The sequence below is a fragment of the Myotis davidii genome, unplaced genomic scaffold, assembly GCF_000327345.1.
Source record: "Myotis davidii unplaced genomic scaffold, ASM32734v1 scaffold591, whole genome shotgun sequence".
NCBI classification, from domain to species: domain Eukaryota; kingdom Metazoa; phylum Chordata; class Mammalia; order Chiroptera; family Vespertilionidae; genus Myotis; species Myotis davidii.
Genome location: NW_006284340.1, coordinates 187,688 through 202,907, shown reverse-complemented (window position 1 = coordinate 202,907; position 15,220 = coordinate 187,688). Strand labels below are relative to the sequence as shown.

Sequence of the window (15,220 nt, the reverse complement as noted above, 5' to 3'; positions counted from 1 at the left end):
CCTAAAGATGAGCCTAGTTGGGAGTCTGTCAGGAGGGCTTGGCCTCTACAAGGGCGGGCGGGGGCCGGGGGGAAGGGGTAGCCAGAGACCCAAAAGGTAGAGGGGACTAGGATGGGGAGGAAGAAAAGGGAAATACTTTCTTTCACTTCTTGGTTGGATCAGGCCAACAATATATAAAAAAGAAAAACTATGATAAAACATTACACAGCTTCTTATTCCTTAAATAACCTCCAGACGGTAGGAATTGTTCATACCTCAGAGGTCCACTTATCAAAACTTCTGGAAGGTTCAGATGGTCTGGGTTGCAGTAGTTGGAGGATACTGAGTTCTTGGCTTTGTATTTTTGTTTTGATCTCGGATTCATTTCCCACATCCCTAAGGGTCCTGTAGCGGCTGAGGATGACAGAATTATCATGGTCATTCCATCCTTCCCACTCTTTCAAGAAAGACGAAACTGTTAGATTTTGGGTTTTAATAGAAGTAATAAAACTATGTCTTTAAAAATTCTGCATGATGGGAGAGATAGGCATCTCTCTGTTTCTCTCTCTTTCTCTCTCCCTATTCTTCAGAAGAGAGAAACAGAACCCAGAGAGGTTAAGTCCCCACTCCAAGGACACACAGCCAGGAAATGCCCAGGTGGATCTGCTGATTCTCAGCCGGACTCCCACCCACACCACCTCACGGTGATGATTAATTTTACATGTTAATTTGACTGATCACAGGGTGCCCAGACTAAACAGTTTTCTGGCTGTGTTTGTGAGGGTGTTTCCAGATGAGATTGGCGTTGACATCAGTGGGTTCAGTAAAGCAGATTGTCCTCTCCGGTGTTATATATCTTTCCTATTGGTTCTGTTTCTCTAGAGAACCCTGACTACAGCACTCACTGCCTCCATGCAGGGGCCTGTGACATACACGTAAGTTTTACTTACCTCTCCCAACTCCAGAAGAAAGGATGACCCAGCAGGTCACTCAGAAGGTTCTCCACATTTTCCCTAAGCCGGAACAGCTGCTGAAGGAGGTGCTGAATTTCTTCATTTGGAGACAATGTAATCACTTCCTCATTGCTTTGAGTCTTCAGTGTCTCAAAAGGGATGTCTCCCTTCCTTACCACATATAGGACCAGCCGTCCAAGGGCCTGCACCAAAACCAGCAATCAAGCCACAGCTGCTTACGCACGATTACTCTATTTGGGTAACTTTGGAGCGTGTGGTACAGGCTAGGGGCAAATGGAAAAAGGGAGGAATATCTCAAGGAGTCCACAGGCTGGGTAGGGAGAGAAGTCACAGGTTTGTGCATAGAGAACTCTTCCAGGCAGTATGTAGGCCTCACAGTTCAGGTCTATAAGGACAAAAAGAGAATCCTGGGCCAGAGTTGCCAAGACAGACTACCTGGAGAAAGAGGAATTTGAGCTGGACATCGAAGTATGGGCAGAAGTTAGATAAACATGAGGAAGAGAGAAGGTTTTAAACCAGGGGGATGCCAGGAGCTGGGAACTGGAACTTTGGGTTGGGGCTATGTCAGGCAGCAGGTAAAGGAGCCAGGCCAGGTCCAGCCGGATATAGTGATGGGCCCAGGGGTTAGGCCACAACAGGGAGGAAAGGCCAAGAAGGAGGCCAACATCGGAATGCCTGCATCAGGCAAGACACCAATCAGGGAAGGAGCTGAAATCTGGAGCCACTGAACCACCAAGGCCAGACCCAGGGATGAAGAGCCCTGATCCATTGGGGTGAAAGTTCGACACCCTGGAGACTGTCCAGGAGAGATCTGCCCTGACCCAATTGGAATCAATGGGGAACTTGGGTCTTCAGAGGCCAGGCTCTGTCTCTTCTCAGAGAACCAGATATTCCAGGATCTTCACCTTTTTAACCAAACTTAGTCTCTTTCGAGCTGGGGAATCCCACCCACCCAGGTGTTTTCAAGGGCCTTAGAATCTGGCCCTCTTTGGAGTTTGAATGGAGTGGGAAAAGAAATCTTATTTACTACTGGAATTCTGGAGCTGTTTTGGAGATACCTGCTGGAAGTAACTGGAGAAAGAAAGAGATCCAAAAAGACACAGAAAGAAGCCACAGTGACAACCAATCCACACCAGCCTAGGGAAATGCCGTTGTCTGTAATTAAGTGACAGCAGTGAGCACGGGGAGGGGTGGGGTGAGGGGAATTCCTTGAAAGTTCTTTCCTTCCTGGTTAAAATAGGGATGTCCTCTAATGGGCCATAGAAAATGAGGTAATGAATGAATAAGGAAGCAGAGAGATGGAAAAGTTAGCCAACTACAGAAATTACCTCTAGATCGCTCTTGACTTGCTCTGGCTCTCCAGCCCACTTGATGCTTTTATCAAAATCTGCCACACGAACAGCATTCTTGGAATCTAAGGAATAGTTTGTAGAGAGTGGTGCGTTGAAAATCCTCATTCTCCATGCTGTGAGTAACTCATTTAAATAAATATGTAACCCAGTAGGCCATCCATCATCTCTAAAGAAGGCCATAATAAAATTTACTCTGTTTGTTCCTCAAAACACTCATGTGCCCTGTGTCATTTGACCTATGAAGCATCTGCCAATAGCAAGTCTTATATTTTATTTTTTCCAAGCCAGGGGGTGGGGAAGGATGAGGGGACCTTTAACCAGCACCCCATTCATGCAATTCCTGGGGGTAAAGAGCACAGATTTGTAAAGGAGCTGTTGGCAGAGTTAAGGTCACATCCTATGGCTAAACGACAACTAGCCCACAAGGCTCCAATCCCAAGGCCACCTTAGCATACTACTCCATAACATAGCATAACAAATCTAGCCCACTAGCCACAGCCCCCAATGACACTGTCATCAGTTACCATGGATCCACCCCGTGTTGGTGATGAGTCACTGCCTCCTTGCCCTCTTCGGAATCTTTCTTCCTTGAAGGAAGCCACTGAGTCCTCAGACAGAGGAAGGGATGCAGGGATGAGAATGGTCAGGAACAAGACGACAGGAGGGCAAGTCAGTGATTGGTCATCGGAGAGGTGTCTCCTGCTTTTTGCTTCAAGGGGTCTGAGAAGGAAGGCTGGGCAACCCCATATAGATGATGGCCAGAGCAGTTGTGTGCTTCTGGAGCCCCTTTTATTGTAAACTTAGACATCCTGTGTGGAAATCCACCAAATTACTCAACAGGTGTTTAGTGAAAGGAAAAGGCCCGTGAAAGGGGGAACATAGTCTCAGCCTAGGCAGTGTAAAGTCTCAGGCTGAAGAGACAAATAATTACAGATACACATGAAATTAACTGCAATTTTGAAAATGCTAGCCAAAAGGGCAGGATGCTCTGGAAGCGTCTTCCTAAAAAATCTACATGGTGCCCTAACCGGTTTGGCTCAGTGGATTGAGCGTCAGCCTGCGGACTCAAGGGTCCCAGGTTCACTTTCGGTTAAGGGCATGTGCCTGGGTTGCGGGCACATGCCCAGTAGGGAGTGTGCAGGAGGTAGCTGATCGATGTTTCTCACCCATCGATGTTTCTAACTCTTTATCCCTCTCCCTTCCTCTTCTGTAAAAAAAAAATCAATAAAGTATATATTTTTTTAAAAAGCTACATGGCTGGGGTGGGGAGGAGTCTTCTTTATGAGTAGAGTCTGGGTAGGTGAGCAGAATGGAGAAGGGAAGGAAGAGAGAACTCCAGGTAGGAATTCCTGAGACTGAAAGGAACCTGGAGAATTCCACCATGACAGAAAGACCCAGAGAGGAGGGATTAAGTCAGAAAGTGGCTTGTGATGAGGTTGAAGGGGTAGATGGGGGACAGATCATAAACCTCAGATTGTTTTCAGTTATGAGAACGGATAAATTCCCTTCATGTGTTTAAGCCACTTTGAGTGCTTGCTTGGGATCTGTTTCATGGTATTGCATCTTGTCCTAGCATCCCCAATTTTGACCTGTTTTGCCATTGAGTTTCACAGTAACTGCCACCTTGTCTGAAGGAATACACCTTCAGGATTCTCTGACCTGAAGACTATTCTGGGAATCCAAATTTCTGGAGCTGGCTCTCCATCCAAGACATGCCTTCATATTTGTATTTGCCAAAGGCCATATGAGATTAGCTGGTATTCCGTTAGCAGACATGACCTCCATGCGGAAGAAGGGTTACAACTGGGAGCAGGAGAGACTGCACTGTAATGATGACTTTGTTACACTGACCCTCAAACTGAATAATCCACATTGACTGCAATCCTTTCCCATCTGCAATGAAAATGCTTTCCTTTTGTCAAAAAGGACCCCACAATTTCTAAGACACCACTGGGGACTCACCTATTAAGATGTTTTGTGGCTGTAGATCCTGGTGAGTGTATCCACATGACAGGATACACTCCACGGCCTTAAATATAGATAAGAGGATGTTTCGGCTAAACTCATCTTCCTCGTTTTCCACAGCCTCCCCTCTGTGCTGGGCCAAATGCCTCTCTAGTGTCAGCTCGCAGAGGGAGGTGCACACATACAGACAGCCCTTGTGGATCTCATGCCCGTAGATTGTCACCAAGTTACTGTTCCCTCGGATGCTCTGTAGACAGGAGATTTCCCTTTGTCCAAGACTGCTGTCTTCAGAGAATCGCTTCACAGCTACCTCTTGGTCGTCATAGAACCCCAGGTAGATGCCTCCTTCTGAACTGTCAGCGATTTTATATTCTTCATCCCTAAAGATCTTGAGTCTGCCGATCATAGGGCGGTATATCCTGTGGAGATGTTTCAGGGCCGGCCCCCAGTGTGAGCTCTGAGGCTCCCAGTCTCCAGCTGGAGGGTGATAATCTTCCCTGGCTCCATGATGGAGAAGAAGTTTTACAAGGGAACTGTTGTAATGGCGCCTCGCTAACATAACAAGGTTCCCACAATCCGTGCTGGCTCCTTTGCCACACAGCAGCTGGGCAATTTCCGTCAGATTGAGTTCGACAGCCCACAGCAGTGCTGTTTTGCCCTCCCTGTCTGTGTCATCAATCTCGATAGGTTTTTGTTCCAGAAACATCCGTACCAAAGTCAGGTGCCCCTTTTCCACTGCCAGGATCAGGGGCGTCTTCCCCCCTTCTCCACTCACATTGACATCGGCCCCATGGTGCAACAGAAGGCGAGTGATGGCCTCCACATTACTGTTCTTAGGGCTTGCAAGAGCATGGATCAAAGCATTTCTGCCCATGTTGTCACGAGCTCTGACATCTGCCCCCATCTCTTCAAGAAGGATCCTCAAGACCTCTACCCGTCCGTGCTTAGCAGCATCCATGAGAGCGGTGGCCCCTCCTTTCTTAAGCCTCTCTTGGTCCTCCATTGTCTTTCGACCCAAATTTACTTCTGCTCCGTTCTCATACAGGAATCTTAAGGCTTCGACCTTACCATACTCAGCGGCTTCCATGAAAGCCGTAAAGCCGTGGAGATCCCGCTCGTTGATCTCTGCACCTTTTGAAAGGAAAAGTCTGAGCAGCTTCACATTTCCCACAATCCCAGCGACAATGAAGGGCGTAGCCCCATTCCTCTTCCTCAGACAAGGGTTAGCACCATAGCGAAGCAGCAGTTCCACCATGTCCTCATTGTCCATTTGCACTGCGTTATGCAGAGGGGACCAGCCCCCTTCCTCTTCCTGGAAATTGACATCAGCCCCTCCTTCCAGCAACTGCTTGACCAGCTCCATGTCTAATTGTTTAACAGCTGTTATCAACAAATGATTGTTGTCTCCGGAAGTCCTCCCATTGCCAGCGGGTGTGGGTCTGTCCTGGGGGTTGTTATGGCTCTTGGTCTCCATGACCATAAATACCACTGGTTACAACTTTTTGCCTTTGAGGAAATGAAAACTTATCTCCTTGGGACTTGATCAAAGAAACATGGAGCGCTAGAAACTCCTGTCACGATAAATCAGGATTATCTGACTACAGATCAGCAGTATGAGGAAGGGCAACACCCTGGGAGTCTTCTGACATTACACCTGGAGACAAAAGAGGTATTTTGTAGTTTTATAATAGTCAGAAAACATTTGAATTAGGAAAAAAAATGAATTTTACTAGCAACCTTTTCAAAATACTCCTACTTACCTATCATAGAACTAGAGGCCCAGTGCACGAATTCGTGCATGGGTGGGGTCTGGCCGGCCTGCCCCCATCGGGGTCCATCAGGCCTGGCCAGCCAAGGGGAGGGGACATGGGAGGATGGCCAGCCAGCCCTGCCCCCATCGGGATTGGGGGGCAATTAGGGGCAGGGCTGACGGGTGGGGGGGGGGCCCCCCCGCAGGCAGTTGACGGGCCGGCTCTGCCCCCTGGTTGAACTCTGGTTGAACTCCCTGTCCAGGGGATAATTTGCCTATTACCCTTTTAATATATAGGGTCTTGTATTACATAATATTATAAATATACATATATAAAGTCAAATAATGAAAACTATTACTTTATAATCCCATTACCCAGAAACAGACAATGGCAGAATTTTAGAACATGTCAACAACGCATCCTATTCCCCCACCCATCTGCACAAACATACTACACAAATAGGAGCTGGGAGTGTCACTTTAGTCCAACTGCCCTCCATCAGTTCAGAGCAAGTGACATCCAATTTAAGCATCAGATTGCACCAAAGTGTTATCTGGATATTTACTGCACCTGCTCCCAAATTCACACAGCCACCATTTTTCAGCTATCTCAGCACTCTGTCTCCAAGTCTCCACCTTCTGAGGTCCAAATCAACAGTGCTGCCCGAGCACCACCGCCCGGCAATGAAACCATTGATCCAAGCGTGTCTGTTACAGCTGAGAGGGGCCAGTCTCAGCAAAGGAGCAGAGAAGGAAAGAAACCCTGAGTGAAATATCCGAGTGGAGGATAGATCATCCCAACAAAAGCAGGGCGAGGGCACTTCCTGCTTTCAGTTTCATTTTCCCCATTTGACCCGAGGTGCCTGGTAAACAGAGCCGACTTGAGTAAATAATGTGTGGATTGTGGCAGAACCTTGGCATTCTCAGGAAGGCTCGGGACTCAAGAGCCCTGGGGTGCCTCTTGCTGCCTCTCTTTTCTCTCCCAAAGTCCCACACCCCTTTCACCTCCAAATCCCCAACGCCCAGGGAATCCTTCAAAGAAAAGAACTTATCAGTCGTTTCCAGCTCTCCCCCTTCTGCTCATCTTACCTTCTAAACTCCGCTGCTGCCTCTGTTACTTCCTGTCAGCACCTAATCTTAAATACTGTTGCAGAAAAAAATTCCCCTGGTCAGAGTCACGGAGCCAGGGGGGCGGAGCCAAGGAAGGAGTGAGCAGGGAGCGAAGGGTGGGTAATCTGGCACACAGACACTCCCTCTGGAAGGCATAGCCTGTGTAACCAGGGCTTTTATACCCTCTAGAGCAGTGGTTCTCAACCTTCCTAATGCCGCGACCCTTTAATACAGTTCCTCATGTTGTGGTGACCCCCAATTTCATTGTTACAAATTGAACATAATTACAGCATAGTGGTTAATCACAAAAACAATATGTAATTATATATGTGTTTTCCGATGGTCTTAGGCGACCCCTGTGAAAGGGTCGTTCGACCCCCAAAGGGGTCGCGACCCACAGGTTGAGAACCGCTGCTCTAGAGAAAAGTGGTGGCTCTTCTCTGAGGGCCGGTGACCAATTTGATATCCAAGGTCATGCTGCTCACCTCTCAGCCTTTCAGGTCACAGCCTCCAGCTTGATCCTCACCACCTTACTCCAAATCCTCTATCTTCTTGAGGGAAATGAGTGGAAAATAAACATTTATTGAGCACTGACTTGGGGGCCTGCCACTCATTGCTTCACTGTCCCAGTTACTCCCTAACAGTCCTGCTGCTGATGGAACTGGGACTCAGAGAGGCTAATGTAAGCCCAGAGTCCAAGCTCCCTCACCCATCTGGGCACCCATGTTATTGCAAATTCTACTCTCACTTAGGCCAGCTGCCCGGGGCACGTTTCCTCCCTCTGGAGATTTCATTTCCTCATCTGTGTGATGGGTAATCCTACTTAACCTCACAGAGCTGCTCTAAGGACTAAATGAGACCAGGGAGCCCCCACAATGTTTGTTCCCTTCTTCCTTTCCCAGGCTCTTACACTCAGAATCCCTCAGGCAGCACCCCCAGAATCCATCGCCTCTTAGATCTGGGCTTAGCGTGTGATTCCTGGGGTTTTCTACCCAATGTACCTGAAGCCTGGTCACTTTACTCAGGCTAACTAACAGCAGGGGAGCAATAAAAGTCAACATAAGGTCCAGGTCCGTATAGAAACAGATAATTCAACATAGGGAAGAATTTCTTTTTTTTAAATAGCGGTAATGAGAGAAAGAATTAAGAGATCTATAGGTTGAGAAAGGAGAACAGAGTTGGATCCTTGCAAACCTCCCCCCAAAGTCCTCAAGCCCCACTCACCCATTATTCCCTCAGCCCTGGAGTGGAGCAGTCGCACATACAGAGTGGCTTCCCCTAGCTCAGTGGTCGGGAAACCGCGTCTCGCGAGCCACATGCGGCTCTTTGGCCCCTTGAGTGTGGCTTTTCCACAAAATACCACGTGCGGGCGCGCACATACAGGGAACATTATGGAGTGAAAGAAGATGTAGTGTTGAGGATTGAGAAAGGTATGTTGAGATGGTTTGGACATATAGAGAGGATGAACGAAAGGAGATAGATGAAACAAGTATACAAGACGAGTGTGGATGGGAGAGTTGGAAGGGGTCGACCTCAGCGAACGTACCTCAATCAGATTGAGGATGTTTTTAGCAAAGGCCAGCTTAGGAGTACCCTAATTAAGTTAATAACAATGTACCTACCTATATAGTTTAAGTTTAAAAAATTTGGCTCTCAAAAGAAATTTCAATCGTTGTACTGTTGATATTTGGCTCTGTTGACTAATGAGTTTGCTGACCACTGCCCTAGCTCATCGCAGAGAAGTCAGTGAAATGACTCCAGAATACGACTTTGAATGTATATGAACTTATAAAATACTCATAAAGCGGGAAATGGGCAAAAGTAAAAATGACTACCACCTGATAATGTCTAGCTACTAGACCAAGGGGAGCAGCCCTTGTGTTGGCACAGGCAGAACTGGTCACGGCTGTGCTGTCTCTACTCAGAGGACAAAGTCATATGGGCTCTGAAATGACAGCAGGCTGAGCCGAGTCCCACCAACATGACCTAACAGCCCAACACAAGTTGGGTCCACCATGATGGATGGGCTCCACCCTTAGTCCCTGTCGCCCTCTCTTCCCTTCCACCAGTTCCCAGTCAAACATGGGTCTTTCATCACCTGTGACAGGGAAGCTCATCCTTCTGTCCTTGTGGGACTGGCGGAGGCCAGTTCCTCCACAGGACTCTCTCGCCCCACGTCCCCTGACCACACACACAGCCCGTGGAGACAGGATCTCACGTTGGGGTTTTATTTTTATTTTACAAGAATATAACATGCTGCAACAGGAAACACAGGGATTGAGTACATCATCTATATCTCGGAAACCAGCTCCAGTTGTCAACAATAAATAAATATTTCAATAGTGAGGAGTCCCTGACCGGCGCCAAGAGGTTCCCAGCACGTCCCGAGGTAGAGAGCCTGGTGGCGGGAGGGACACAGGCTGCCAGGTCCTGCTGAGATTCTCGGGTCGAGGCAGACTGTAGTCACAATAATATAGTCACAATAATAAATAACAACAGCAATCACACCAACAGTAACAAAAATAACATGCTCTGGCAGTCACAGAACCAACAAGACGTTATAACTTAAATAATTGTCTCCTGGAGGAGCTCACAGTGCAGTGAGAATAGGGCTGATTCCTGGGCACAGGGGGCCGCCTGGTCCATCACCTCCCCAGCCTGGCCTCCTGCGCACCCCCCACCCCCCCCACCCCAGCAGGTTTGTTCAGTGATGCCCTGAGGTGACAGGCAGGTTCCGATTTTCCCAGTCCTGCTCTTCCACGCAGCCTCTCTCTGTAACTCCACTCCCAGCTCCTGGGATCTGTCCAAGGGTCATCGTGGTCCCTTTCATTGTGGTAAGTGCCCCTCGCACCCACCGGAAGGAGACAGAGGCTCCCCCACTTCCAGCCTGGGTGCCTCTTTTCCCCTGTTCTCATCCTCACACAAAAATATTGGCTTGACTTAAACAGAACTTTCAGGCACTGTCAAGAGATTTCTATCTTAGGGTCCTTTTCTCTCTCCCTGCACACAGCTGGGCATCAGAGCCGACTAGCCACTCACCAAGAGGGGCCACCCCTTTCTCCTCGAGGGCGTGGGTTCAAGGCTGGAACGGAGCTGAGGGGGCATATCCCAGCAAGAGGCCCTGCTCCCGTGTGCACCCTGCTGCAGACACAAGGTCAGGGACCACCTGCAAGGTCACCGAGAGCACCAAGGTTCATTTCCCATGAGCAAGATGGTGTCTCTTGGGGGCTCTCCGCTGACTTGGAAGTGGGCTCACAGGCCAGTGTTTGAGGTATAAAAATCTCCCTTGGGGCCAGCTGGTCCCTGGACTTGAAAAGACTGTGAGGCTGGACACGGGAGTGTTAAGAAGTACAAGCTAAAGGGCCCTTGGGTGGCCGAGGCAGGTGGGGTGGATGGAACGGGAAGGGTCCGCGTCCAGGGTTCCCTCCCGTGCCCAGGACAGCCTGGGAATGAGGCACACAGGCTGTGACCAGCCCGCTGTGCCACGGGCAGAGCAGCTGACCTGGCTGTCTTCCCTCCCGTTTTTGAGTTTCCCTTTATTTACATTTCCCAAACCCCCTGGACTCTTTCCTGCCCCGTTGGGAATGACAAGAGCCCGTGATACCTCCTGCACCACCCTTCTTTTCCCCAGAGAGCGCCACACAGCCGTGACCTCCAGCCCTTATCCACAAGTCCTGGGAGTGGGGACGACCCTCTCATGCATGAAGTTCAGTCCCACCGTTTCTGGAGGAGAGGCTGTGGCTTCCAAAAACAAACAAAAATAACACGGCTTTGTCCTTCACTGTCCTCTGGTTTGCTTTGCAGAACCTGCCTCCCACACAGGGGCAGCTGCCTCAGGGCTGGGTGACTCAACCTCTCCTCCCGGCTGGCTCCTCGCTGCCACGAGGCTCAGGTGTGTGAGGGCTCGGCTGAGCTGCAGCTGGACGGAGAGGCGTTGGTGGCCGAGGCCTGGGCAGCCAGGTCCTGGTAAGCGGGCGACTTCAGGAAGCGCGGATAGGAGTCCTTCTCCATCAGGGTGCGTGTCTTCCCCTGAGCCACCTCGAAGCACGTGGCCGTGGCAGCCTGCAGGTTGGTCCTGGTCAGCTCCCTGGTCTCGTGGTCTATGTTCACCTGTGGGAAGGCGGGCAAGTGCGTGGGTGAGTGGGGGTGCGGGGCACGGGGAAGGATCCAGCAGGCAGAGGGAGGAAGGACTGGCAGCTGGGGCAGTGGAAGGAGCCCTGGATTCTGAACCAGGAACCTGGGTCTCCAGAGTCCATTATTAAGTGGCTTTCAACTTTGAGCCTGTCCCCACATCTGATCCAGTGTCTGCCCTCCAATCTCTCAGAATCCTCAAGCATGTGTTAAGACTGTCCACACATGCAACCCCTTTTCACCCCTTGCTCTCTAACAACCACTCCTAGGTTAGTGCCAGAGCCTGCTAGCGGGTCCTCCCCCACCCCTCCCTTCTCTCTCCTCCCGCCTTCTCCTCCCCCCGTCCCTCCCCAAGTCTGTTCTCCTTTCGGCAGCCAGACTGAACCTTTCAAACCCCAAGCCAGTCTGGTGACAACTCTCATCTTCCCATGTCACTCAGAGGAAAAGCCACAGTGCATGCTGGGCCCACGCAGCTACCTGGACCCACCCCTGGCCACCTGCCACCTGTGTGACCTCATCTGCTATCCTCTCCCTGCTCCACACAGGCCAAGGAGCTGGCTTGTGATGATGACAACACTCTCTGGCCTTTGCACTTTCCTTTTCCTGTTAGGTGTTCTGTCCTCCCATATCTCTCATGCCTCTGTTCATGTGTCACCTTATCCGATAGCCCACCTCTCACTTCCCTCTGTAAAATGGGAAGACCTCACCGCCGTCCCCCCACCCCTGTGCTCCCTCCTGTACCTACTTTCTGTTATCAGAGGATTAGAGCACCCCCTGGCAAATGTTTATTTGTTTGATTGGTTGCTGGCACCTTCTCCCACTAGGATAGAGGCTCTGTTTGTTCACTGCTCTCTTCCCAATGACTATAGCAGGACCTGGCATGGAACTGATGCTCAGTAAATCTTTACAGAATAACGTGGACTAGATAGATAAACGTGTTCAGAAAATAAAATAGAAACTCTGGCACTAAAAGCAAAGCATTTCTCTCCTCTCTCCACTAGGTGGCCCCATGGTCCTTATCAAATGCAGGCGCCAGGGGGTGGAGGCCTGAGAGAAGGTTGCAAGTTCACTGATCACAGAGTTGCCCATCTAAGGCAGGCCAGCCAGGGGAGCCAAGCAGGTTACACAAGGTCCCTACAATGACCTGGCTCCCCAGCTGTGTGTTTTGGGCTTCTAAGAATGGCTCAGTCTGCAAGAGTGGGTATGGACAGATGCCAAAGCACCTGCCAACCCCTTCAGTGAGTCTGAGGGTAATGGCACCCAAGGGTGGCACAAAGCCCCCCAATTCTCAGTGGGGAAGGAGCAGGCAGGGTCCGGAGGATCTTGGGACATATCTGGGCTCTGACCTCTTTCGGGGCTTCACTGCAGATGAACTCCTCAAAGATCCTGTGCGCCCGCGAGGCCAGCTTGGTAGCTGACCGGATCTTCTTGAACTCCTCACAGGCCAGCCAGAACTCCAGGTTCTCCTGGCTGAACTCCGTCTTTAGGAAAGCATGGAAGGCAGCCACGCCATCTGGGTTGGAGGGAGAGAGGAAGAGACTGGTCAGACTGAGGGAACAGCAGGGAATAAAAGAAGCAAAGACAGCCATTGCCGTTAACAGCTCTATTTTTAGGAGGCAATTTTCTCGAACAAGGACCTGCCTTTGTATTCTGAACAGAGAGGCTGGCAGACTAGGGGACCATTATTATTATTACTACTGTTATCTTGCCCGCCCTTTCAGCATCTCTCAGGCTGGCCCCCCAAGCACATGAGCGCACACGTGCCATCCACAGACAGACACCACGGGGTCCTACTCACTTTTACTGCTCAGCAGCAAGTCGAACGACTCTCTCCATCCCAGCACATCTTCTGAGAAGTTTCTGCTTAAAAAAAAAAAAAGGCCAAGATTTTAATTTAAAGAAAAAGTCCAACCAATTCATGCATAGCACAAATCCTAGCCAGAACTCTGGTGGGAGCTGCCTAATTCACACGAAGACTTGCTCGGCGATTATTGGAACCGACTCCTCCAACCCTTGGTTGGGGGAAGGGGAAACAGAAGTATTTTCTAGAAGGCAAGTCTGTAACCAGGAACCAAAGCCAGGCCCCGTTTGGCCCTCAGTAAATATCTTCTAAGGCGGTCTCCTTGCTGTCCAAGATTCATTCTTTTCCCCTGGCTCTCGGGGTGTTGTTTTGTACTTTTCCCCAAGGAAATAAGGGCCTCGTGAATAAAGGGTATGTCACCCAGAACCCCAGAGCCTGGCACAGCACCTGGCACAGTTGATGTTGAATACAAAAGGGCTTTTAGGTAAGGCGCATACCCGTGGAAGCAGAGCCAATGACTGAAAACTTGAAGCGGGCCTTGGACCCTGTCCTAGCCCTGGTTGCATGCGCAATGACATCTCCAGGTGGGAGAGTATGGTAACTGGACATTCGGGTCCTGGGTACACTCATCTGTAGGCAGACTTAGAACCCTGGAGCCATCCTCCCAGTCACCCAGGAGCCAAGCAGCCAGAGCGGACCAGCAGGAAGCCCGGGGGAGGGGGGGAGGGGGGAGGCGGTCACCCAGGTCCCTCCCAGCATGTCCTGGTTTCTCCTTGGATTCTCCCTCTCGTGACTCCTTTCCTAAATCGGACTCGGTCTCCTCTAGGGGCCCTGGGCTGGTCGGCAGGACTCACCGCTCTTTGCTGTGTTTGTTGTTCCACTCGGGCTTGCCAGCGTTCCCAGCATCGGAGCTGAGGTCTGATTTGTGAAGAAAGATCCCCAGCCGGGTCTTGAACTCTTTGGCTCTGGAAGACAAGGCAGGAGGAGCATACGTATAAGGACTCTCCATGTGCTCAGCCAGGGCAGAGAGGTTTATGGGGCCTAAGAGCTCGGGCTGGCGCCCCCTGAGTTCCCGCCTCACGGGTTCCTGGGAACTTGGCTTCTCTCCTTAGTACCAAGAACCCCCAAACAATGAAAGGAATGTTTGAGCCAGCCAGGCCTCGGTAGGTCTTACACTGTCTGAGCTTACAGCACCTCAGACAGTTAAGTCACACTGCTCTCACCCTCTGGGCTTGTGCTGAGGATTTCTGGAACTGCCTGGAAAGTAATTCCTCATCTTATCTTTTCCAGCGCCAGCAAGGATTGGGGGCAGCTGAGTGGCCGCCTGGGAAGTGGGTCCATCCCTCACCTGCGGACCCAAAACCACCTCCCTGCCTTCCCAGGGCCAGAGGAGGCCACGCCCCCAGGTGTGGGCTAGCCAATAAAAACCAAGTGCTTGAGAAACTAAGGGAGATGGTCAGTCCGGGCTGGGGATGCCAAGGTGGTCTTCAGCAGTCACCTGAGAAGGACTGCCTTTGTCAGAGGCTAGAGGGACAGTAAGCAGCGGCCCCTGTTTTCCCTCCTCTCTCCTCTTGGCTCCGTTGCTTCTCTGAGATTCTAAGGCAGTGGTTCTCAACCTTCCTAATGCCGCGGCCCTTTAATACAGCTCCCCATGTTGTGGTAACCCCCAACCATAAAATTATTTTCGTTGCTCCTTCATAACTGTACTGTTGCTACCGTTATGAATCGTAATGTAAATACCTGATGTGCAGGATGTATTTTCATTGTTACAAATTGAACACAAAGTATAGTGATTCATCACAAAAACAATATGCAATTATACATTCAATATGTGTTTTCCGATGGTCTTAGGCGACCCCCCAAAGGGTCGCGACCCACAGGTTGAGAACCGCTGTTCTAAGGGAAGCAGCTGATCAAGCGGCACGCAGGTGACCTCTGCCTCGCCCATCAGTGCTCAGCATCCTATTAACCCGCCAGCCCTGGTCCCCAAGCCGGCGCCCCACTTCCTCCGGGCGGCGGGACAAGCCCCTCTTACCTCTCCAGGCAGGTGGTGGGGAAGGCGGACAGGGTCCGGCACATGGCTGCGGGCGCAGGGCAGCACGTGGTGGGGAGATCGGCGGCGGGCTCCAGTGGGCACGGCAGCGCGAGAGGCAGAAGG

At 50.6% G+C, this 15,220-nt stretch overlaps 2 protein-coding genes across 3 annotated transcripts in view; both read right to left on the bottom strand.

Annotated features, from left to right (window-relative positions):
• The window catches only part of RNASEL (ribonuclease L), a 10,985-nt gene extending 3,709 nt beyond the window's left edge, over nt 1-7,276 (bottom strand). Inside the window, exons 1-5 of the mRNA XM_006754481.2 lie at nt 7,110-7,276; nt 4,268-5,924; nt 2,282-2,367; nt 930-1,135; nt 255-393 (exon numbers count right to left, since the gene is read on the bottom strand). Coding sequence (XP_006754544.1) covers nt 255-393; nt 930-1,135; nt 2,282-2,367; nt 4,268-5,750 — 1,914 coding nt within the window. The 5' untranslated portion in view covers nt 5,751-5,924; nt 7,110-7,276. The remainder of the gene's footprint in view (nt 1-254; nt 394-929; nt 1,136-2,281; nt 2,368-4,267; nt 5,925-7,109) is intronic.
• Nucleotides 7,277-9,342: 2,066 nt separating this feature from the next.
• RGS16 (regulator of G-protein signaling 16) lies at nt 9,343-15,214 on the bottom strand. Of its 2 annotated transcripts, none has more exons than XM_006754479.2 (5): nt 15,098-15,214; nt 13,917-14,027; nt 13,060-13,124; nt 12,608-12,774; nt 9,343-11,240 (listed from the first exon to the last, which is right to left on the bottom strand). In XM_006754479.2, exons 1-5 carry the CDS (start codon nt 15,139-15,141, stop codon nt 11,019-11,021), a joined length of 609 nt encoding a protein of 202 aa, XP_006754542.1. In that variant the 5' UTR covers nt 15,142-15,214; the 3' UTR covers nt 9,343-11,018. The 2 variants fall into 2 exon arrangements, with proteins under 2 accessions (XP_006754542.1, XP_006754543.1); XM_006754480.2 differs by having other exon boundaries at nt 13,060-13,121.
• Between the last annotated feature and the right edge of the window lie 6 nt (nt 15,215-15,220).

Excerpts from the sequence above, each read along its gene's own strand:
- RGS16 (XM_006754479.2), bottom strand. The coding sequence starts at position 15,141 with ATGTGCCGGACCCTGTCCGCCTTCCCCACCACCTGCCTGGAGAG. Across the intron at positions 14,028-15,097 it reads CCCACCACCTGCCTGGAGAG|AGCCAAAGAGTTCAAGACCC; the intron begins GTAAGAGGGGCT and ends CTTGTCTTCCAG. Across the intron at positions 11,241-12,607 it reads GCAGTGAAGCCCCGAAAGAG|GTGAACATAGACCACGAGAC; the intron begins GTCAGAGCCCAG and ends GCCTTCCCACAG.